Source organism: Salvelinus namaycush, chromosome 34 (genome assembly GCF_016432855.1).
Source record: "Salvelinus namaycush isolate Seneca chromosome 34, SaNama_1.0, whole genome shotgun sequence".
NCBI classification, from domain to species: domain Eukaryota; kingdom Metazoa; phylum Chordata; class Actinopteri; order Salmoniformes; family Salmonidae; genus Salvelinus; species Salvelinus namaycush.
Window position 1 is genome coordinate 13,766,559 of NC_052340.1, and position 25,501 is coordinate 13,792,059.

The window sequence follows — 25,501 nt, forward strand, 5'->3', positions numbered from 1 at the left end:
ACACTGTAGAACATTGCTCCCATATGTTGACTGTACACTTTCATGTATGGATTCTCAATACAGATCTATTAAAACAGAAATGTTACAGAGTCTGGTTTGAATCCATAGCATGGTTTTATTAACGTAGAAACACGACAATCACTTTAATAGCAGGATTAGAGTTAACCTTAAGGCCCATCTATTAAATTGTGTTCACTTAATGTTAAACGGATTACAAGTTGGACAATGTGTAAGCACCAAATAGAACCCCTCCATTCTAGGAGCTCTTCCTAAATAGGAAAGCAATTGGTTGAGCCCAAGTCCAGTCAGCTTGATTGGCTGTGTCACCTGTGAAAATGACAAACATCAATAAAATATTCCATGCTTTGCCTAGGATTTTACTCCCTATAAAAAACAATGAACATACATCGCTTAACTGACAAATTTAGATGTGAAAATGAAGTATTAGAAAGGTTGTACTTACTCTGCACACGGGGAGCTGTATTCACTCACAGCTTCATCACCTGAAAACAGAAAAGAGGAGAATGCAGAGGTCAGTTCCTTTATAATGATAACTACTTCCCTGTCAGTCATTAAATTCCCACTGCAGGGGTGAACCAATGGGCCCATACTGGTGACGTCTGGTTTCCTTTCAATGAACTGGAGTTATTTACGTAACCTTGACGGGTATGCCAGTGGCCAATATTTCAGAGAATGGGGTGGTTTGGAAACTGGTATTCCATTAGAGAGGGGAGATAAAAAAGCTACACACACGAGGAAAAAAGAAAAACATCCCTTTGTCTTTCAAAGATAAGTAAAAATCCACAGATCATTGTAAAGGTTTTAAACACTGTTTCCTATGCTTGTTAAATGAACATGCACCTGTGGAATGGTCATTAAGACACTAACAGCTTACAGACAGTAGGCAATTAAGGTCACAGTTATGAAAAACTTGACACTAGAGGCCTTTCTACCAACTCTGAAAAAGACCAAAGAAAGATGCCCAGGGTCCCTGCTCCTCTGCGTGAACGTGCCTTAGGCATGAGGACTGCAGATGTGGCCAAGGCAATAAATTGCAATGTCCGTACTGTAAGACGCCTGAGACAGACGGACAGCTGATTATCCACAGTGGCACACCACGTGTAACACCTGCACAGGATGGCAACAACTGCCCAAGTTACACCAGCAACGCACAATCCCTCCATCAGTGCTCAGACAGGCTGAACTGAGGTCTTGTAGGCCTGTTGTAAGGCAGGTCGTCAGACATCACTGGCAACGTCGCCTATGGGCGCAAACCATCGCTGGACCGGCAAAAAGTGCTCTTCACTGACAAGTAGCGGTTCTGTCTCACCAGGGGTGATGGTCGGATTCGCATTTATCGTCGAAAGAATGAGCGTTACGCCAAGGCCTGTACTCTGGAGCAGGATCGATTTGGAGGGTCCGTCGTGGTCTGGGGGCGGTGGGTCACAGCATTATCGGACATTGCCTGCAATGACAAGCTCTCTCAACAACGCTGTGCGTTACAGGGAAGACAGCCTCCTCCCTCATGTGGTACCCTTCCTGCAGGCTCATCCTGACATGACCCTCCAGCATGACAATGCCATACTGCTCGTTCTGTGCGTGATTTCCTGCAACACAGGAATGTCAGTGTTCTACCATGGCCAGCGAAGAGCCCAGATCTCAATCCCATTGAGGACCTGTTGGATCGAAGGGTGAAGGCTAGGGCCATTCCCCCCCAGAAGTGTCCGGGAACTTGCAGGTGCCTTGGTGGAAAAGTGGGGTAACATCTCACGTCTTAGTTGTTCATACAAATATTTAAACATGTTAAGTTTGCTGAAAACAAATGCAGTTGACAGTGAGAGGACTTTTTTTTTTAATGAGTTTATATATTACATCACACGGTGCACTTTTGGTAAAAGCTAACAAGTTGACACTTAAGGTCACATCCAAGGGGTGTCACTCATTTAATGGAGGGCCTCTTCTGCTGGATTTTTTTTTCTTTCTCTCAATTAAGTCCTAGACAACCAGGTGAGGGGAGTTCCTTACTAATCAGTGACCTTAATTCAATCAAACATTTACAAGGGAGGAACAAAAACTCCCACTCGGCCCTCGAATGAGTTTGACACGGTCTAATATCTAGTTGAGTGTTTATCTTTTTCCATTTGAGAAAGAGTATCAGTTTTTCATGATAACCCTTGGGGAGCACAGTGTTTTCTGCAAATGAAATCACTTTTAAGGTTGCAGAATTTCAGGAAACTTAAATACCCTGGTATTCCATAAATCCTGGATGGAGGATAATGGATATCCTGCTTATTCTCCCTTTTCTGTGAATCCGCCAGTCGGGATTTTGGGAAAACCACAGAATTTATTTAAAGTTCTTGGCAACCCTACACATTTCACTGTTAGATGGAATTCTTACTTGTCTGGTAGTAGTCATACACTTTCACCACAGCTGGTTTCAGATTCCTCACAGGCACATCCTCCTCTATGGCCAGGCTGTATGTCTTCGTTTCCTTCTGCTTGAGCTGGAAGAAAAGGAATAATACATTTGACATTGCAGTTCAATGTTATAGATTCACATAGTGTTACTGTATAAAACATCCACTACAGTCTTACTTTGATGTTACTGTTCAAGTTAAATCCAGTGTGTAGATGCAGATGAGACCACATCCAACTAAGTTCTGTAACCGATAAAGACAGCCCCGTTTAGATGCAACAGTCATGTTCCTACCCCATCTAGGTAGATGATGACATGTCCTTCCTCCAGGTCAACACGTTTGACAGTGGGGTCATTTTTCAACTGGAAGAACAGAACACAGGATAAGATTGTGTCATAGTACAACTGATACATTCAAAGGACAACTACTGGCATTGACAAAACGATAATACTTACAATTAGAACAGATGCCATTATCATTTTATACATTAACTAAATCCTCAAGGGGATTATACCTAGGGCCAGGAGTGTTCCCCAAACTGGTAAAACTCCTGGCCCTGATTAACTGAGGTTCTCTTATTGACTCACAGGCCCGAGGGAGGACTTGTCCAGGACGAAGCCGGAGAGAAGCTTGACATTGATGATCACCATGTTGGTCTCCTCTCGCCGACCATTGTACCTGTCAGTCACACAGAGTCAGATGAAGGATGGATATTATCTTAAAGGTGAAAATATGCAGAAATCGCTCCACCATTTCCTGATTGCTAAAATTCTACTAGTTAATGACAAAACAAGCAAGAAAATCATTGCACCATCTAAACCGCTTTGAAATATATTTTCAGTAACCAAACATTTTTTATTTTATGCTGTTCAAAACCGAAAGTAAGACGCAAAAACAATACTTAAGAATGGGAAGCATAAAAAGAGATCTAACATTTGTTAGACTTGCAGTCAATGAGGATGATAGATCTATAACTCATATTTCCACATGAATTGTCAGGTCGCCCAAAAAGTTGTGCAGCATTAAAGATGCATTTTAAAATGCATCTACACACTGGTGGTCGTCATTTTTTTCAGCTGCTATTTCAAGGGTAAAAGGAATACCACTGTACCTGACAGCCACAGACACTATCAGAGATTTCTTGGTGCCGTCACATTTCCCAAGCGTCTGTGTTGAGATGTTGAAAGCAGAGAAGTCAGGAGGAGGGGGAATATTGTAGTGCATGGCGATCTGAAAAGACAGACAATACTATTGAGATGCATGAAATCAACATAGACATTTCAATGTACAGTAGCACACATGCATTTCCATTAATGCTGAAATTCTAGGGATGAAACGTTAGTTTTTGTGCAACAGTGTGCTCTACTGAACACAAACCAGATACTCAGTACATGCAGTACTGAGAGGCAGCAAAGGAAAATGACTGGAGCCTGACCTGCACAAACACGCAGCTCTTGCCCTTTGCCTTGATGTTGTAGTCTCCAGGGACCTCTCTCAGCTGCTCCTCCTGATAGAGCAGCCTGTTGTTCTGATTCACAGTGAACTCCATCTTCAGGCCTCTGGCCGAGCTCACACTGACTGTACTGGCGCCCTCTGGACTGAAGGTGGCAGCACCGTACTTGGCCAGGGCCTGCAGTGCTACTACTGTGTCCTGGTGACAGTGGGGAGGGGGGGGGAGAAAAGTACTGTTGCAAAATCAAATCTGGATCAACTATAGTTTGGGTATGGATGGAGAGAATCAATAAAATTAAGCACAATTCAAGGAAATCCATGTGTTGTGTTATGAAATGATTGTAAGGCTTTAATACAATGTCCAATTTGCTACATTTCATATACAAATAAGGATTTGGTGTGATCCATGTTTGGCCATGTACTAACAGTAGGATCGACAGGCAGATGAGGTGCTAGAGTGAATGAAAGTCTACCAGACCAACAAAGTACCTGTGTGGAGGCAAAGCCTCCGTAGGGGTTCTGCTGCTGGGCCAGCCAGCGGACGATGCCAGTGGAGTAGTCCAGCCCAAAGCCTGGCATGGTGGGACCGGAGAGCAGCGCCAGCAGCACATAGGATGTCATCTCCACCTCCAGAGAGTCAGTCTTCGTCCCTGAAGCCTCTGCTCTCTCCCAGTGACGATTGCCACCTGTGGGAATTTTCATTGTCAGTTTCCCAGCAGTCAGAAAGGTAGAGACATTTTCACAAAGAGACAAGACATACCTGAGGTAGCAGCTATCTTGTCCAGGTGGGTGATGAGCTTGGCCCTCATGACCTGGTTTTGGGCCAGGGTGAAGGTGTAGGACAGCAGGGCAATGGTGTAGGTGTTCTCCAGCTGGTCAGACACTGCTGCCTTCAGACACGTCAGACTCTTCTCCACCATGGGGTCCTGACACACCCACATACAACAGGATCGTGTTTATTAGGCACCAAGCAGAGGAACACTGATTGATCCAGATATTCCCTCCCAGTTTCAATAAGAAACATGCACATTGTTGCAAAATGTTCATGGCTTTTCCATTGCGCTCCCTAATGAACACCCAGACCTTTTATCAGGTTAATACGGGTATGAGTACCGAATAATGTTAGCAATATAAATAAACTAGTGTATACTGTGTACAGTGACAGAGCTTGAGGATCTGCAGAGAAGAATGGGACAAAAACATTATGGATTTTCTCCCATTCTTCTCTGCAGATCCTCTCAAGCTCTGTCATGTTAGATGGGGAGCGTTGCTGCACAGCTATTTTCAGGTCTCTCCAGAGGCAAAACAGTCAGGGGTCCTGAGCGCTCTGGAGCAGGTTTATCATGGACATCTGTACTTTGCTCCGTTCATCTTTGCCTTGATCCTGACTAGTCTCCCAGTCCCTGCTACTGAAAAACACCCCCACAGCACGCTGCCACCGCCACCATGCTTCACCGTAGGGATGTTGCCAGGTTTCTTCCAGACGTGGCCCTTGGCATTCAGGCCAAAGAGTTCAATCTTGGTTTCATCAGACCAGAGAATCTTGTTTCTTTAGGTGCCTTTTGGCAAACCCCAAGTGGGCTGTCATGTGCCTTTTACTGGAGGAGTGGCTTCCGCCTGGCACTCTACCATAAAGGCCTGATTGGTGGAGTGCTGCAGAGATGGTTTTCCTTCTGGAAGGTTCTCCCATCTCCACAGAGGAACTCCAGAGCTCTGTCAGACTGACCGTCAGGATCTTGGTCACCTCTGACCAAGGCCCATCTCCCCCGATTTCTCAGTTTGGCCGGCCGGCCAGCTCTAGGAAGAGACTTGGTGGTTCCAAACTTTTTCCATTTAAGAATGATGGCAGCCACTGTGTTCTTGGGGACCTTCAATGCTGCAGAAATGTTGGTACCCTTCCCCAGATCTGTGCCTCGACAATCTGTCTCGGAGCTCAACGGACAATTCCTTCAACCTCATGGCTTGGTTTTTGCTCTGGCATTCACTGTCAACTGTGGGACCTTATATAGACAGGTGTGTGCCTTTCCAAATCAAGTCCAATCAATTGAATTTACCACAAGTGGACTCCAATCAACTTGTATAAACACCTCAAGGATGATCAATGGAAACAGGATGCACCTGAGCTCAATCTCATTGCAGAAGATCTGAGGAATCTGTTTTATTTTCAATACATGTGCAAACATTTCTACAAACCGGTTCTCGCTTTGTCATGTGTATAGATCGCTGAGGATTTTAAAAATGGTATAAGGCTAACGTAACAAAATGTGGAAATAATCAAGGGGTCTGAATACTTTTCCAGAAGGAACTGTATATTGGGATGTTGTTTAACAAATTTGAATACATGGCAAGTGAGGCGTTCTGTGGGGGATATCGTCTTATTTAAAATTGTGTTAAGTAGTTGGACGGCTAAGCAGAAATATCCACTAAGGCCGTTCATGTTTTGATAAAAGCACCAAATGTGGCCTTCTTGTTTATCAATAATATTTCTTTTTAAATACTTGGATATGGAAAGAGGTGATAACTCACAGAAGTGTTGCCATCCAGCTCCAGCAGTGCAGCGGTGATGTAGGCAGTGAGCGACACTTGATCCCCGACCCCTCCCTATGACAACAAAGGATGCCAGTAAACGTCATACAGTACTCCAAGGTGTTACAGTTTCAAAGTCACTGATGTCAGGTAAAAACATTGCAGTGTTTAAAACATTCAAATGATAATGGTGCAAAGATAAAGAACAGGTGGGTAATAACTTTAAGAGTACGGTTTTGGAGATGCAAAAGCTGTCGGGACTAGTCAGTCAGACTGAGGTCCCTTTAGGGAGGTGGTATGTTCTCAGGACTGGCTAAAACATGCTTGGGATTCTTGTTGTGCTCAGTATGTGCTCCTTTAGGGCACACGTGGGGTTCTAAGGTCCTGCTGAACAGTACATTATCCTATATGTCAGTGCAATATGAAGTATGCTAAGTACTCATATTTGATGTTAGACTATGTATTATTATCAAGTCTTTTGTTTGCTAGTTATCTAGCATTTTATGCAGACTCCACCATTGCACTCTAAATAGAAATGGGACACTTGCACCAGAACCTCCTGCTGAATCTCTGCCCTTAACGTTACCTTGTCACATTTGGTGGCTGCAGTATAATACTCCTCTTATTACCCACTGAGCTCTGACCCCCCTTTACCTTCATGCCGTTATGGAAGAGTTTCCCCACTGACGCGATGCAGCCATCCGTCTGCTGGTGACTGGCCAACCAGGCCTTGGCCTGGGCAATGTGGGCGGGGTCCACAAAGATGTAGGGCTTGGCCCCTCCAAAGGACTTCAGCACAAAGGAGGTGAGCCTGAGAGGACACAGGTCAGATGTCACTGGAGTTACACGGACTAGATGTCGTGAGCCTAAACTATGGATCAGACTCTAGATAACAGTAGCCATACTGTATGTGCTGAAGCCAGCTCTATATTTGCCATAGCACATGCTAGTATGGTTTGAGACCATCACATTCCTACCTTGATTACATACTGCAACCCCCTATAATCTAATGTCATCTTCATGACAAACAAATGTAAATTGAGGAATCATCTAAGAGAAGGTATTATGACTGTGTGGACAACTGAACTGACCACGTGTTTCCAGACTCATCGCTCTTCCCAAAGGCACTGTAGGAGCCATCGTCATGCTTGTAGTTGAGCTCCCTCTGGTAGCCTGCAACACAAATGGCCAAATGAACAAAGACACTCCTAGGGACTTGTACTGTATGTGGAAGGTGACGTTAACTGGTTCAGAGCCAAATATATACAACAGGTTGTTGCTAGTCAGAGATGCACACAGGATCAGACAACTCATTTAAAAAGTACAAGGCTTACTACAAATATTGTCATATACCAGGGCATGCGATGTATGCCATTAAACGTTGCAGTCCATTTCACAAGGGTTGTGTCCAGTAGGAAGATTGTTATTTTTAGGCTGTAACTGAACATGTCTGATAATAATTGCTTGATTTTCGTTGCAACATGTTGTGCCTTACTGAACTGGACCCAGCTCACTCACCACTGTCTAGGAAGCCTGTGGCCCTGGTCTGGATCTCCATGGTGAGCTGCCTGGTGCTCTGCAGGTAGTTGAGGATGTAGATGTTGGGAGCAAACAGCACCATGTTCTGCTCTCCACAGCCATAGGGCATCTGCAACAGGCTGTCCAGGTTCTTTATGGCCCGACCCATCAGGTCGCCTGGTGAAAGAGACCAACCATTGAGACAATCGCAGTGGATAGTTGACCAGCAGAGCCCCATTTCTTACCTTAACCCTAAAAATAACCAATGCTTATCCTGATCAGCCATAACCTTAAGGCAATCATAGATCTGCAGGTGGAAATCCACATCCATGAATAGAGGGATGAAAAATCCTTGCCTACACTTCATCTGCACCAAAATGGAAAACATATCCTGAAAATGTTATGAAACTTAAAATAATTAGGTGTGAAAACTCAGCAAAACAGATGAGGAATTCTCACCCAGTACTGAGAGGGAGGCCTTGGCAGAGCCCTCCACAAACACCTCAGGCAGCTTCAGAGAGATGTCCTTCTCCACTGGGCCCTCTGGTGATGCGAGACAGATAAACGAGACACTGAGTGACTTGAGAACCAATTAAAAAGTATCTGTCATCTAAACCACAACAAATGCACGTCAACTTAATCGTCGGGGTAGTTATGAGAAAGTATGACTGATAGAGGTCAGGAGATTACCTGCAGGGCAGAGCAGAGCGTTGTGGCTGACCGTCTCCTGGGTTCCCTCGGCCTGACAGAGAAAGTGAAACAGCACCAAAATTTAAATTGTTTAAAAAGTCTAATGATGACAAGTAAATGCTACCATAGAATTTATATGGTAACCACTTAAAGGTACATTTCACTCAAATCAAAGTTAATCAAATGTTTTAGACCTGAAACGTAGACCAATTTTAAGATAAGTCTACGTCCCAGACCATCTGTTATGTAGGTCCAGCTATACAGCTTAATCTAAAAGATATGCACCAAGTAATTCTTTATTAAAAATATATATACACATTTTCAATTTATTATGCATGGGCCGGAGTCTAACTGCACTTGGGCTTGAAACACCAAACCTCGTTGGTCTCGTCGCATAAAAATATGCAACATACAATAGCAGGGGATATAAATTCTACTGTATTCACCCTTGCCCTAGTGTTACTGAACACCCGGATCTCTTTATAATTCATGTGGGAGAAAAACAGTTGACTTGCTATGCAGGACAGACACTCACCTCCACCAGCAGTGTTTGCACAACGGTGTCAATGCGTCCTTTCCCTGGCACCGTGGCCACTTCGTTGGCGCAGAACTTCTTAGTTGTCAACGCCTCGGCGCTCACTTTCACGCTCACCTCCCCTATAGTTCAGTCCAGGGAGACATTAACATTCTAGTCTAGACCAGTCACCCATCAACCTGCCCTTCCATCAGCTTGCGCACCCTTAACCACTCCACCTCCAGCCTCTGTCACTCATGTACCCTGGCTCAACTGTTCCCTCCTTTGTTCCATCCCTCGTTTCCTCTCCCCCTTGTTCCCTCCCGCCATTTCTCTGATAGCCACAGATAACCCGAGGGTTATCTTTGAGCATGTCATATATTCAAGGAATTTGTGTATCATATAAATAATTTCATTTACATAAATTTCAGTCTAACGAGAGCTGTGTGAAGTCAACAACCCTGTCTTACAGGAGCATCACTGCTTCCAAATCACTCCCTACCCCTCTGGCCCTAACACTTCACTATTTGCATATTTGAAAGGTGTGGATGGTATAAGTAGTGCAGTGGAGCTTCTACCATATTTCTAACACCTTACCGATCTGCAAACATCAAAGGGTTAGGGGGCAAGAGCCTAGGTGTAGGGAGTAACTGTGGAGTCTATTGCAAGAGCCTTGTGATAGATTGACAGAGAGTACTGTATGGCTCACCTAAAGCAGTTGGGGTGAGGGTCCACTTGAAGGTCCTGCTCTCTTCAGCACACAGACACAGTGTGTACTGGCAGCCTTCACATGGCCTGGCTGTGAACTGGTTCGACTCAGCTAGAGTTACCTTCACCTAAGAGAAACACATGGGGTCAATTGCAACTCTTTACTAGATTTCTCAAAAACGTCTATAGATTGTCGGCAACAGGCAGCTCGTGGGCCAAAACCGTCCCGTGAGTGATTTGTTCCCCCAAAGTTTAGCAAAAATAACTAATTCAAGGGTATCTTTATATGTTCTACATTGTAGAATAGTGACGACATCATAACTATGACAACCAAAAAATAAGTGTTAAAATATATTTGAGATTCAACGTAACCACCCTTTGCCTTGATGACAGCTTTGCACAGTCTTGGCATTCTCTCAACCAGCTTCATGAGTAATGCTTTTCCAACAGTCTTGAAGGAGTTCCCACATATGCTGAGCACGTTGGCTGCTTTTCCTTCACTCTGCGGTCCAACTCATCCCAAAACATCTCAATTGGGTTGAGGTCAGGTCACCTGACGCAGCACACCATTGCTCTCCTTGCTCAAACAGCCCTTACACCGCCTGGAGGTGTGTTTTGAGTCATTGTCCGGTTGAAAAACTAATTATCATCCCTTTAAGTGCAAACCAGATGGGACAGCGTATCGCTGCAGAATGCTGTGGTAGCCATGCTGGTTAAGTGTGCCTTGAATTGTAAATAAATCAGACTGTGTCACCAGCAAAGCACCCTCACACCTCCATGCTTCACGGTGGGAACCACACATGCGGAGATCCGTTCACCTACTCTGCGTCTCACAAAGACCTGGCGGTTGGAACCAAACATCTCAAATTTGGAGTCAGACCAAGGGACAGACTACTGGTCTAATGTCCATTGCTTGTTTTTCTTGGCCAAGTCTCTTCTTATTGGTGTCCTTTAGTAGTGGTTTCTTTGCAGCAATTCAACCATGAAGGCCTGATTCACAGTCTCCTCTGAACAGGTGATGTTGAGATGTGTCTGTTACTTGAACTCTGTGAAGCATTTATTTGGGCTGCAATTCCTGAGGCTGGTAACTAATAAACTTATCTTCTGCAGCAGAGGTAAGTCTGTGTCTTGCTTTCCTGTGGCGGTCCTCATGAGAGCCAGTTATCATAGCACTTGATGGTTTTTGCAACTGCACTTGAAGGTCAGTCAGAATTTTGTCATTCCTTTAAGACATGAAGAAACTTTCAGACTTGATTCTCATTGCTTATTTGAGCTGTTCTTGTCATAATATGGACTTGGTCTTTCACCAAATAGGTCTATCTTCTGTATACCACCCCTACCTTGTCACAACACAACTGATTGGCTCAAACGCATTATAGAGGAAAGAAATTCCACAAACTAACAAGTCACACCTGGTAATTGAAAAGCATTCCTCGTGAAGCGTTCCTCGTGAAGCTGGTTGAGAGAAAGCCAAGTGTGTGCAAAGCTGTCAAGGCAACAGGTAGCTACTTTGAAGAATCTCAAATACAAAATCTATTTTGATTTGTTTAACACATTTTTGGTTACTACATGATTCCATATGTTATTTCATAGTTGATGTCATCACATTATACAATGTACAAAATTGTAAAATAAAAAAACCTGGAATTAGTAGGTGTCCAAACTTTTGATTGGTACCGTACACTGCCGTTCAAAGGTTTGGGGTCACTTAGAAATGTCATTGTTTTTGAAAGAGCACATTTTGTCCATTAAAATATCAAATTGATCAGCAATACAGTGTAGACATTGTTAATGTTGTAAATGACTATTGTAGCTGGAAACGGCTGATTTTTTAATGGAATATTTACATCGGCCCATTACCGGCAACCATCACTCCTGTGTTCCAATGGCACGTTGTGTTAGCTAATCCAAGTTTATAATTTTAAAAGGCTAATTGATCATTAGTAAACCCTTTTGCAATTATGTTAGCACAGCTGACAACTGTGCTAATAAAACTGGCCTTTAGAGAATCAGAATTGGTGGGTTTGATTACAGGCAGAAACAAAGAAACTCGTTCTGAAACTCGTCAGTCTATTCTTGTTCTGAGAACTGAAGGCTATTCAATAGGAGAAATTGCCAAGAAACTGAAGATCTCATACAACACTGTGTACTACTCCCTTCACAGAACAGCGCAAACTGTCTCTAACCAGAATAGAAAGGAGTGGGAGGCCCCGGTGCACAACTGAGCAAGAGTACAAGTACATTAGTGTGTCGAGTTTGAGAAAGACACCTCACAAGTCCTCAACTGGCAGCTTCATTAAATAGTACCCGCAAAACACCAGTCTCAACGTCAACAGTGAAGAGGCGACTCCGGGATGCTGGCCTTCTAGGCAGAGTTGCAAAGAAAAGGCCATATCTCAGACTCAGCCAATAAAATAAACAGATTAAGATGGGCAAAAGAACAGACACTGGACAGAGGAACTCTGCCTAGAAGGCCAGCATCCCGGAGTCAATGCTGTTAAATTATCATCATCATCTGGGCCCCCCCCAATCATTTGCTCCAACACAAATTGGCCTGCAGCTGAATCTAGTTGCCTATCCCTGGTCTACCCAAATGAAGTGGGACTGGAGAGGTAAAGAAAGAGACAACACTGGGAGGGCTTACCATGATACACTTGGAGAGGTAGTTGAACACTGTGGCCTTGAGTGTGAACACCTCCCCCCGGATGACAGAGTAGGGCAGCGTCAGGCTCACAAAGAAGGGTTGGAAGGCAGTGAGGCCAGTGTTGGGAGCCAGGCCAAAACCCACTGGGGAAGTACAGAACGCTCCTGCAGCCCACTTAGTGATGGTGTCAGGGACAGTCTTCTCAACATTCACCTTTCCTGTATGTCTGGTAGTGGTGAAAAGGGCGCAAAAAAAACCCACAAAATGTATATTAACATTAGAACATATAACATGGTTAATTCAATAGCGGACTAGGTGATTTTTTTATATCGACCCCTAGGACAAAGACATGCCTGTGGTTTCAGTATTGCCATATTAGTAGGCATTGTCAGCCCAGCACCCCATGGAAAGGGATGTGTTGGACTACAAATATGGCGTCTGTCACAAAGCTTACCCCACAGGAACCAGGTCCCAGATCCAGGTCTCAGGGAAGTACGTGCGGACGGTCTCCTTAGGCCCGCCAGAGGCTCCAGGGGTTGGTGCACTCTCTTCATTTGGCATCATGTTCATGGGACGAACTGTAAATAGAAACAAATCTTTCATTAGGTTGACTAGAAAGGTTTATACATAAACATATCAAATCAAAGTTTATTGGTCACATACAGATTTGCAGGCATTTTGGCAGGTGCAGCGAAATGCTGGCATTACTAGCTCCAACAATACAAATAAAAGGTTAAGAACTAACAATCCAAGTAGATATTAGTGGGAATATAAATGGTGTGGATAGACAGAATATAATTTGGGAAATAAAAAATGTACAGTAGTAGCTATATTAGGATGAGCCATGTCGAGAACAGTATTATCATAGTGATTAAACAGTATATAAACAGAATGAATGCTGGTCACCTCAATGACTCTATACAATACCTTCCATCATAACATTATGTTTCATTGCATAGGTAGTCTTGCAGTCGTAAGGTTTTTTCACATCAGAGTTGGTCAGGATCTTGATTCCAACTTCCTAAAATGAAAAGTACAATTAATTAATTGAGTGTCTACTTTACAAAGACGCCATTTTAGCAGTCTTGTATATAGTATATACATTTTCCATATTCAAAAACAGACAAACTTATTTGAGTCTCATACTTTAAAGATGCTGTAGACATCGTTTTTGTCGTCGCTGGGGCCAAACCAGAATGAGCGTTTCCCCCAATCAGGTACAACCAACTCAGACCAGTTTTGGTACGGGTGGAAGGCGCATCATCATCATCTCCTCTTCAAATCTTGGAGGATATCGAAGGCATGGGTAGGGGTCTGCTACCCTGTATGAATATCCAGACAACTTCTGAACAGGCAGCTGACTGAAGACCTGCAGAGAAGTAATATACCTCTAGTAATACTGACTTTATAATCCGCAGCATCTTGACAGTCAGAGCGTGGTCAGAGGTTATAGGGTCAGGTCAGTACATAGTCAGGACAATGTCAGTGCATAGGATAACACCTGGGTTAAATTCAAATAGCCAATACTTGATCTGCACTCGATTTAGTGGTACAACAGAACCAACGAAATAGTCCCACAAGTTGAAACTTCTAAACTTTAAGTATCAGACAGTGGTTAATACATGGTTAGAGGAAGCTGACAATGAGCCAAATCCTATCTTGAAAAACATGGGTGAACAAAAACAATGCCAAAGGTGGTGTGATCATGGTTAGGCTTCAGCTTAGTGTGGTGAGTCAATGGTTAGTTAATGTGATGGGCTGTGTCTTGTCCCAAATGGCACCCTATTCCCTCTATAGTGCACTGACCACAATGAGGCCCTGGTTAAGAGTAGTGCACTACATAGAGAGCCATTTGGGATGCAGGACCATGGAGAACGTACAGAGTCTAGGCTGAGCTCCTGTTCAGGCTGCAGCAGCAGCACACTCTGGTCGATGGCCCTGAGAGAACACAGAGACCCTGGGTGGGCCTGGAGGCTCAGAGAGGTCTTCTCCCCTGGCAACTCCTGGAGGGACGAGAACTTCAGGGACACCTGGAGAGGAGAAAAGCAGGAGACATCACAGCTATGTTGAAATATATCTATACTAGCATACATGTCCAACGCATTGGTTCATTCCAAATATAGTAGCATCCTGGTACAGAGCCCATAACATAATAATGCTTGTACTGTGTAGAGCAGGGGTCTCCAACAGGTCGATCACAAGCTACCAGTAGGTCGCAGCCCACCTAGAGTAGCTCGCCCAAAAATTCTGAAAGTACATGTAAATCTCACGTGTTCCACAGCAAACTGTCAAACACCGTAAGCTCTCAGCTACTATCTAATCAACGCAACATTGACATCCCAGCCCTGGTTAGCCACCATTGGCTTAAAAAGCCAAACCTAACAATGTCTGCCAACTCATCTCCATTAATATTACCCCAGTCGGTCTGTGCGGTGTGCATGTGTGCCTACCACTCAGTGTGTAGCCAGTTGATGTGATCATCTTGTGGGTTGACAGAAATATTTCCCCCCCAAAAAACTAAATTCAAATGTTAACTGCGAAGTAGGCTGACCTGGCAGAATTATATCATGAGTAAGTGTATCTGTGGGGATTGCGCAGCAAAAGCCCCAGCTTAGATATTCAACGTACTTTTTCTTATTCAGCATGCTACTCCTCCTACACCGTTTACGCTAGACACGCAGTTCAAACTAAAACGTGTGGAATGGTCTCACTCAAGTTACTTGTATACAACTTTTTGTTCTGACTGGAAAGAGCAGATTAGGAATAGCTTCTACCAATAAAAAAAAGTTAGCCGTTTGTCAGAGTGACATGCTGAGGTCTACTATACTGTGTGTCATTATGGAGCAGCCCAAACGGAGCCATTGCTATGGGTACTCACCAGACAGAGGGGAAAAAAATGAGGGTGACCACAACCACACAAATATTGACCACAACCACACATCTAGTGATCACTCAACTGCTGACCACAACTACATATCTTCCGACCATTCATCTTCTGACCTCAACCACACAACACCTGACTACAACAACTAGTGACCAAAACCACTGACTTTCATCTACACCACTACTGAGCACGCAACAACTGACCAACCAGAAACAGAAACAGACCCAAAGGATTTGTGATGATCCAAAAGGTGCAGTTGAAGGATTTCATATCATCGTCTGATGCGAAGTCATTTTGGAAATTGATCGTAGTGCATGTTGCACCGATAGATCACATTTCATGTAGCTGGTGAAAGACGCCTAGTTGCCTACCTTGTTTTTAAGGCAGAGGTGAATGGGGAAGTCTCGGCTGTCTGCTACTGCCTCCCCATCAGGCAACACGGTGTACACCACCACCTGGGCAAAAGGGGTCAGCTCAGGCATCCGCTGCAGCGAGAGCATCAGCTGCCCTTGGTTAACTGAAACAAGAGATGGACAATGGGGATTGCCATTAAGTCACCTTAAACCACCAATACGGACATAGTGTTCAGTGACTAGTCTATGAAATATACTGTGCAGTAAGAACTTGTACTGAAGATGTAATCTGGATGATTGAATTCTGACATGGCAGGTTTATATCCCATGCCAGTTTAATGCCATTAGGTATTTTCCAGGAGGTATGTTCTCTAATCAAGTAGGGTTCTGAGAAGTCCTAAAGAAAAAATGTCAGGAAGCATTCGGAAGAATCCAAGACACTTTATTTACCTTTTCTTTCTTTAATGGCCACAGGAAGACGGCCGTGCTGCTGAATGCTGCCTCTAGATATAACCTGGGACATAAGAGACAGCCAGGTGGCAGGGTCAACATTAATAACCAGAGAAAGAGTTGCCAAAACCTGGAGATCTGCTAGCAAATATATTACTAAAGTGATATATTACTGTGTATCAGCTAAGGTGAAATAGTCAACTAGAAGTCAAGTACTGTATGGTTTTCCCAAGCCAGACAAAACAATCAAATACTGAAGTAAAATATCCCAAATCTTGTGGTGGAATCGATTAAAAAAGGTTATATTTTGAGTGAAACATCCCTTTAATCTTACCAGATAGAAAAAGTCCAGGGTCGTCTGTCCCTTTTTCAGCTTCACCCCTTGGATGATGTAGTGAGCAAGAACAATACCGCCCTTCTCACAGGAGAACTTCCCTTCACCCTGCATTATCTTCACAAAGCTCTTGCTCTTGGAATAAAATTTCCATGCGAAATGGTAAGCAGATGTATATAGAGGTCTACGCACACCCTGCTCGTACGGATAATCCTCCTCAACCTTTTGATAACGAGCCTGGTTCAAGAAAAACATAAAATGTATCAAAATTAGAAATTGTAGTAACCTTGGAGAATACACCAGGAAATTAATGATCAGTCAGAACAAACTGAATATTTACAGTAAATAATATATGAATAAATATTCAGCGGTAAACATGAGTGAGGGACCACTGACCGACAGAGAGACAGAATCAGAACTCCATAGAGAAGTGTCTAGAGAGAAAGAAGCAATGCCCTTGCTGTCTGTGGTGAGAGTCCAGTTCTCAGAATTGCCACTGTTTTGTAGGAAGAGATACACAGGCTCATTGGGAATGGGACTAGAGTCTGGACCGGTCACTTTGATCTGAAAACACAGGACAGGATGACTGCAGACATTCAATATACTAAATGAACACTCCCATTGCATACAAGACATCAAATGCCTAGTTTACATGCTCCAAATTACATGTTAACATTCAGCACAACTTCTTTCAAAGATATTTCCCTGCAGTGTTAAAAAAAACATTTGTTAATATAGTTTGTCCTCACCTTCCCCTCGTATGCAATTCCTGGTTTATATGCTTGGGGCACCTCCTCAAAACTGACAGTTATGATGACATTGGTGAAGCTTGCCTTGCCACTACCTTTAAGGATGACCCCTGGAGAGAACACAGGCAAGGGTCAGAGGTTAACAGTTCAGCATGTAAACACATCTACGTTCAAGATAAGGTTCTCCTACCCGTTCCATATTCCTCCATCTCAGTCTCCACTTCGAAGTCCCCAAAAGATTCACGTAGACGGAACCGGGTCAAGTCAATAATTTGGGTTGCACAACCAGTTTTGTCAGTCTAGGGAGAATGAGTACAGTTGTAGGTCAGCTTCGCGACAAAAACCTTAACATTTCGTCCACAGTGAGTGTTCTTCGTCAAAGAATTTGGCGTAACAATAAAAACACTTACTTTCATAAGATACAACTCGCAGATATTACTAGAATCATATAACCAGTGATATTGAATGACATTTCTGCAAACTTTCGCCGTGACAGACCCCACCACTGGTTTTCCATAAGTGTATCTAGAAATAAAGTCAGCAGAAGACAGACAAATTAACTGTTGCAAAAAAGTAGAAACAGCTTTGAACATGAGCAAGTAGCAAACATGGGACAGGATCTATAAAGTACAGTCTATGCAATAACCAAATTAAGGCTTAATATTCTGTCCATTAAGTGTCCCAGTTTACATCATCATCTTATTGTCTGTCATCTTATGCACTTACTTTCCACAAACTCTTAGTGTTGCTTGTTTGTCCAGAATAGTGATGGTTTGGGGTAGATAGACTTTGACCTCATATTTGGGTAAAACTATAAAAAATACATATCAATATTATTTCCTCATTGTCTGTTGAACTACACCAAAAACATAATCACAGACCACAATGGAATCAACATGTAAAAACAATAATCAGATTTGTTTTATCCCATACTTTTCTCTTTTTATCCCATGCCAATTTCCTCACCATATTCTTTGATGTCAAAGTTTTGGGAGGTTTGCTCTCCCTTCTCATTCCATGCAGTGATGATGTAACTTCCTTGTGTTGCCTCTGCGGACATGGGGTGGGACAGGTCCAGAATTCCACTCACTGTTGACTGGTTCAACCACTGAGCAATGCGGTTGGAGTTTGGGTCCTGTATACAGATTCATAATAGGTTGAAGGAATGTATTTTGTTATAGAGAGGAATTGTATAAATTCATGCCACAGTACATATTGGCAGGTAATATTTTTGAAGGGAGATCATGTCATTATTATTGCTCATGTTATATAGAGCTTTGGTTTTTAGTTGCAATGGATTTGAATGAGTCTCACCTGAAGCTCCACTGTTAGAAACTAGAAAAGAGAAACAAAACATTCAGCCCCCCAAAACATTCTCAAACTTTATTATTTCCCTAAATTGTTTTCACAGTAGGCCTAAAGGGAACTACTATCGTGTCAAAAAAATGGGTTTGAAGCAGTTTCACGACTTCCCAAAACAATTTCTACAGTACAGGCATCTTTATCTACAGAGTTACAGTAGAGAGCAAATAAACTCTGACCACGTTTGCCGAGCCAGCTACACAGTCCGTCTGTCTCACCCAGACAACACTGAAAGAGTAACTTACCATCTGATTGAATGTCAAGAAACTGGCATCCAGCGAGACGATTCGGAACTTGACTGGAAAAACGGTAGAAACATTTGTCTATATAGTGTACAGTATATCCATCCACCATTTCAGTAATGACCTTTCATCAAGCTTATGGCCTCACAAATATACTGTAAAGTACACAAACATTTCAGTGTTCATCAAAGATGATTTCTAACTACCTGTCTGTCCAGGTTTGTAGACTGGTTTGTCTGTCTGGAAAATGGTCAGGAATCTTTCAGGCTTGATAAGGATCTTGGTCTTATTACTCATCTCATCCTTCCTCCCCTTGATGCTGACATGGACAGTGGCCACACTTTCAGCCTTCACTGGGGGTACCTACAATACAAAGAACAGAAGCTTGTTAGATTGTCTACAATTGTCTAGCCCCTTAACCAAAGTATGGCTCTCTGACTGAGTAGCTTGAGAACAGAGGGCTTTTTGCTAAGTGGTAGATGTAGTAATCATACTTCGCTCTGCTGAGGTTAACTGCTATTGCCTTTCATAGGTTGGATCATTTTCCATACAACACCCAGCCTGTAATCCAAGTTGAATTCCACAAAACATGATTGACTACTCAGAATAAAATAATGAAGTGTTGAATGAATGTAGCTAGCTTGAGTCTAGTAAGAATAGTGTTCTTTAGATGATGGTAGAGGATGACCAGTACTAGTTTCCATAGTATTATAGAAGATCCTGATCTATAGCGCATCACATCGTTGTGGAACTTTGCAGTTAGAAATGTCATACATAGAGCTGGCTTGATACTTTACATGTCAGAGAGGCATGTTGGTTCTACATGAAATATTTATATCAGAGCATTCCACAACGTTGTAGCCTGCTGAACGCAGCACAGTTGCAGCTGACCTGGAAGGAGATGCAGCGATAGAAGTCCTGTGTTACAGCTTCCTCCAGTAGAATGATGCTGCTGCCACCCTCCATCTCCAGCGTCACCTTCAACGACAGAGGCTCTGTGGCTTGGTGGACCTGAGCACAAAGTTTCTCTTTGGTCCCTCCTACCACCTCCGAGCTGACCGTCACCAGGTAAATCCTAAAAGGGGAAAGAATCAGCATGAATGCGGCTGTGGTAATAATACTTAAGTGGCAGTGTACTCAAACAGCTCTTTAGTTCCTTTGTAGCCTACTGATTTTTTAAAGTTGGGGATAAAGTGACCTTAATTGTCTCTGGCTATGTGCCCCACTCAGAGTCCAATGGAGGGCACAATTGATTCTGTTTTGTCTCATAACAAATGAAAAGCCTCACATGCAGAGAGATAGAGGTACTGTATGTATAACAGTGATGTCCTGTGGCCTTACCACTATCTTTTTTTGTATTATTATTATTCCCAAATAGAGACAATTGCAAGCATCTATTAATTTATTAGTGCAATGAACATATAAAATGATATTTAATATGTTTAGAACTAAAATAATTATATTGTTCAGGTTGGCTATTCTACACCTGCACGTGCATAGCGTGCAGAATTCAGAGTATAATTAATTCCTACATTTGAAGTTGTATCCAGCCAGACATGTAAATAAAAATAGCTGATTGTGTGTTTAATCTACTGCTTTCTACATCAAATGTTTTGTAGCGTACTTACGATTTGAAGGTGCTCGATGTCGCGGTTTGTATAATCACTGATGTGATCAATACAAAGAAAAGTAAGTTGAGAGCCATGGCCATAGCTTCGGTACACAGTCGGTCTTCCTCCGCACTTCGAAATGCTCCCTTCTCTTCCTCGTCCAGGGAGATTGTCAGGAAAGCTGCACAAACGGTGCTATATATACCCAAATGCACCCTCTTGTGTCACTCCCTTCCAAATTGTTTGGAACACTGCAGCCACCTCCCGTTTCCTCCCAATTCCCGCTGAAGTTCTCAACTAGTCACAGCCCCCGACCAATGGGATGGTCAGAATGATGATGAAATCACCTCAGGCTATTTTGGCTGGAACACCTGAGAGAAGAAATACCTATGTAGCCTGGCTAACCTGTCGATTTAGTCCACCTGTCAATTTAGCCATTATTCATGTGAAAAGCCACCATAGCCTACAGCTTTCTGCTTTGACTGATAAAATGCAACATATTAGCTAACCAATAGCATATTTATTTCCCATTGTGTCAGCACTATGTTAATATCAACAGCCAAATATTGTCATCTAATCTAACAGTAAACCTAGTGGATTAATATACAACAACAAGAGTAATTTGAAACAATGGCAATTGTATGCTCCAATGCAGGGGGATTGTGCCTCTTGCTATTCTCAGTGGTGTAAAGTACTTAAGTAATACTCTCAAGTATTTTTACTTACGTAGTTTTTTGGGGTAACTGTACTTTACTATTGATATTTTTGACAACTTGTACTTTTACTCCACTACATTCCTAAAGAAAATGATGTGTTTTTACGCCATACATTTTCCCTGACACCAAAAAGTACAGGTTACAGTTTGAATGCTTAGGAGGACAGGAAAATTGCCTAATTCACACACTTATCAAGAGAAGATACCTGCTCATCCCCATACTGCCTCTGATATGGCGGACTCACTAAACACATGCTTCGTTTGTAAATGATGTCCGTAAATTAAAAAACAAGAAAATGATGCTGTCTGGTTTGCTTTATATAAGGAATTTGAAATCATTTATACTTGTACTTTTACTTTTGATACTTAAGTATATTTTAGCAATTACATTTACTTTTGATAGTTAAGTATATTTAAAACCAAATACTTTTAACCTTTTACTCAAGTAGTATTTTACTGAGTGACTTTCACTTTACTAGTCATTTTCTATTAAGGTATCTTTACTTTTACTCAAGCATGACAACTGGGTACTTTTCCACCACTGGTTATTCTAAACATTTCTTTCTGGGTGCTGAAATTAGCCACATGTCAATGTGAACAGCCGTTATGCCATTATAATGTGGATATCAGGCCCCGTGTTCCCCCAGGAATGAAGAGGAGTAAGTTAATAATGTGGATATCATGGAGAGAGTTTTCCATAGGCCAACCATGGCTGATAAAAATAATATGAAGATGGTGAAACTAAAACAATGACATTTCCTAAGGAAAATATGTATGCTTGCTAGTCTTGAAGTATTATGATTTAGTTTAGTTTACTAGGATCTCCATTAGCTGCTGCACATGCAGTAGCCACTCTTACTGGGATCCACATAAAATACAGTCACATCTGAAATGTATTAGCACCCTTGATAAAGATGAGCAAAAAAGACTGTATAAAATAAATAATTAACACTGAGCTATAATGTATGCTCAATTTTTTTCTGAGAAAAAGATTTACTTTAACAGGTATTGCTTTTGAAATCTTAAAAAGATAGGTGTGGCCAGTCCTTGCATCCATAGCTCTGTGTATGGATGCAGAGAAGTTCTCAACTAGTCGCAGCCTTCTGACCAATGGGACAGTCAGAATGACGACCAAAATACCCCAGGCAATTTCTTTTGGACACATGTTGGCGGGAACACTTGAGAGAAGAAATACATGTTTAGCCTGGCTAACCTGTTGATTTAGCCCACCTGTCGATTTAGACATTAGCCATGAAAAAGCCACCATAGCCTACTGCTATGTGCTTGGAGGGATAAAATGCAACATATTAGCTCACCAATAGCATATTTATTTCCCATTGTGTGAGCAGGAAATGTCCTTTTCTAGTTTCACTATCCTCATATTATTTATATCAGCCATGGTTGGCCTATGCAAAACTCTCTCCATGATATCCACATTACTGACTATCAACAGCCAAATATTGTCATCAAATTTAACAGTAAACCTAGTGGATCAATATAGAACAACAAATGTAATTTCATACAATTGCAATTGTACGCTCCAATGCAGGAGGATTGGGCCTCTTGTTATTCTAAACATTTGGTTCTGGGTGCCGAGATTAGCCTCAGCAAACCAAAATGTGTTGTTAGGAATTATGTGGATATCAGGCCATGTTCCTTCAGGAACTAAGAAGATTAGGTAAATAATGTGGATGACATGTAGAGAGTTTTGCATAGGCAAACCATGGCTGATATAAATTATATGAAGACATTGTAAAACTAGAAACGCTGTATGCTTTCTAGTCTTGAAGTATTATGGTTTAGTTTAGTTTATTAAGATCCCCATTAGCTGCTGTAACTCTTCCTGGGGTCCAACATAAAACTTAACATACAGTCACATCCAAAATTATTAGCACCCTTGATAAAGCAAAAAATACTATAAAATAAATTATACAAATACTGAGCTGTATTTTATGACCACATTTATATATATATATATATATATATATATATATATATATATATATATATATATATATATATATTTATATATTAAATTATATTATGTTATACCAATACAATTTCCTGGTAATGGCTTAAACTATCTGTCACGCCCTGACCTTAGTTTTCTATATTTTCTGTATTATTTTGGTCAGGTCAGGGTGTGACGAGGGTGGGTATGTGTGTTTTGGCCTTGTCTAGGGTTTTTGTTTATCTATGGGGATTTCGTATGTCTAGGTAATGTAGATTTATGGTGGCCTGAATTGGTTCACAATCAGAGGCAGCTGTTTATCGTTGTCTCTGATTGGGGATCCTATTTAGGTTGCCATTATCCATTTAGGTTTTGTGGGTAGTTGTCTATGTGGAGTTGCATGTCAGCACTCGTTCTATTTAGCTTCACGTTTGTTTTTTTTGTTTGTTACTTTGTTCGTTTGTTCAGTGTTCTTCCGTTATTAAAAGGAAGAATGTATTCATATCACGCTGCGCCTTGGTCTCCCCAATACGACGAGCGTGACAGAACTACCCACCACCAAAGGACCAAGCAGCGTGGAAGAGAGGACTGGACATGGGAGGACATCCTGGACGGCAAGGGATCCTACACATGGGAGGAGATCCTGGCTGGAAGGGATCGCCTCCCATGGGAACAGGTGGAGGCAGCAGGAAAAGGGAACACGGCTGGCAAGGAAGCCCGAGAGGCAGCCCCCCCAAAAAATTGTGGGGGAGAGGGAACACGGGGAGTGTGGCTGAGTCAGGTTGGAGACCTGAGCCAACTCCCCGTGCTTACCGTGGTGGGCGTCGTACTGGTCAGGCACTGTGTTATACGGTGGAGCGCACGGTGTCTCCAGTACGCGTTCTTAGCCCGGTGCGCTACATCCCAGCTCCCCGCATCTGCCAGCCAAGAAGGATTGTGCCAGCCCTGCTCTCCAGACCTCCAGTATGTCTCTACGGCCCAGGATATCCTGCGCCGGCTCTGCGCACTGTGTCTCCAGTGCGTCTGCACAGCCCAGTGCGTCCTGCGCCCCGCACGTGCAGGGCCAAAGTCACCATCCAGCCAGGACGGGTTGTGCAGGCTCTAAGCTCGAGACCTCCAGTGCGCCTCCACGGCCCAGTGTATCCGGTGCCTCGGCCAAGGACAAGGCCTCCTGCATGTCTCCCCAGCCTGGTGAGTCCTGTGCCTGCTCCCAGAGCCAGGCCTCCTGTGTGTCTCTCCACTCCAGCGAGGATCCATGGCAGGAAGCCTCCAGCGAGGATCCATGGCACGAAGCCTCCAGCGATGATCCATGGCACGAAGCCTCCAGCGATGATCCATGGCACGAAGCCTCCAGCGATGATCCATGGCACGAAGCCTCCAGCGATGATCCATGGCACGAAGCCTCCAGCGATGATCCATGGCACGAAGCCTCCAGCGATGATCCATGGCACGAAGCCTCCAGCGATGATCCATGGCACGAAGCCTCCAGGGGTGAGACATGGCGAGAAGCCTCCAGGGGTGAGACATGGCGAGAAGCCTCCAGGGGTGAGACATGGCCCGGAGCGTCCAGAGGCGGCCTCCGGCCCGGAGCGTCCAGAGGCGGCCTCCGGCCCGGAGCGTCCAGAGGCGGCCTCCGGCCCGGAGCGTCCAGAGGCGGCCTCCGGCCCGGAGCGTCCAGAGGCGGCCTCCGGCCCGGAGCGTCCAGAGGCGGCCTCCGGTCCGGGGCCCGCTGCGAGGGTCCCCAGTCCGAGATCGGCGACGAGGGTCCCCAGTCCGGGATCGGCGGCGAGGGTCCCCGCTCTAGAGGCGCCACCTAAGTGGGCCAAGCCAGAGGTGGAGCGGGGTCTACGTCCCTCACCAGAGCCGCCACCGCGGAGAAATGCCCACCCAGACCCTCCCCTATAGGTTCAGGTTTTGCAGCCGGAGTCCGCACCTTTGGGGGGGGGGGGGGGGGGGTACTGTCACGCCCTGACCTTAGTTTTCTATATTTACTGTATTATTTTGGTCAGGTCAGGGTGTGACGAGGGTGGGTATGTGTGTTTTTGGCTTGTCTAGGGTTTTTGTTTATCTATGGGGATTTTGTATGTCTAGGTAATGTAGGTTTATGGTGGCCTGAATTGGTTCCCAATCAGAGGCAGCTGTTTATCGTTGTCTCTGATTGGGGATCCTATTTAGGTTTCCATTTTCCATTTAGGTTTTGTGGGTAGTTGTCTGTGGAGTTGCATGTCAGCACTCGTTCTATTTAGCTTCACGTTGTTTGTTTTGTTACTTTGTTCAGTGTTCTTCCGTTATTAAAAGGAAGAATGTATTCATATCACGCTGCGCCTTGGTCTCCTCAATATGATGAGCGTGACACTATCAAAGGAGGTTCTATCAAAATAA

The 25,501-nt window shown here is 43.5% G+C and overlaps 2 protein-coding genes across 2 annotated transcripts; both read right to left on the reverse strand.

Moving 5' to 3' along the window:
- Positions 1–434: 434 nt before the first annotated feature.
- On the reverse strand, positions 435–13,702 carry LOC120029189 (alpha-2-macroglobulin-like). The gene is made up of 20 exons (XM_038974483.1): positions 13,616–13,702; positions 13,397–13,490; positions 12,924–13,047; positions 12,431–12,695; positions 9,827–9,953; positions 9,139–9,260; positions 8,604–8,655; positions 8,373–8,456; positions 7,914–8,090; positions 7,487–7,568; positions 7,050–7,206; positions 6,396–6,470; positions 4,630–4,795; positions 4,359–4,555; positions 3,853–4,068; positions 3,529–3,647; positions 3,005–3,095; positions 2,711–2,779; positions 2,399–2,504; positions 435–503 (listed from the first exon to the last, which is right to left on the reverse strand). Exons 2-20 carry the CDS (start codon positions 13,419–13,421, stop codon positions 460–462), a joined length of 2,298 nt encoding a protein of 765 aa, XP_038830411.1. The 5' UTR covers positions 13,422–13,490; positions 13,616–13,702; the 3' UTR covers positions 435–459.
- On the reverse strand, positions 13,698–19,956 carry LOC120029190 (alpha-2-macroglobulin-like). Its single transcript, XM_038974484.1, has 15 exons — positions 19,735–19,956; positions 19,050–19,206; positions 18,847–18,899; positions 18,554–18,574; positions 18,206–18,374; positions 17,966–18,050; positions 17,650–17,764; positions 17,430–17,538; positions 17,240–17,349; positions 16,887–17,054; positions 16,491–16,727; positions 16,157–16,220; positions 15,725–15,870; positions 14,350–14,499; positions 13,698–13,838 (listed from the first exon to the last, which is right to left on the reverse strand). The coding sequence occupies exons 1-15, from the start codon at positions 19,939–19,941 to the stop codon at positions 13,698–13,700; spliced, it is 1,932 nt and encodes a 643-aa protein (XP_038830412.1). The 5' UTR covers positions 19,942–19,956.
- Positions 19,957–25,501: the final 5,545 nt, after the last annotated feature.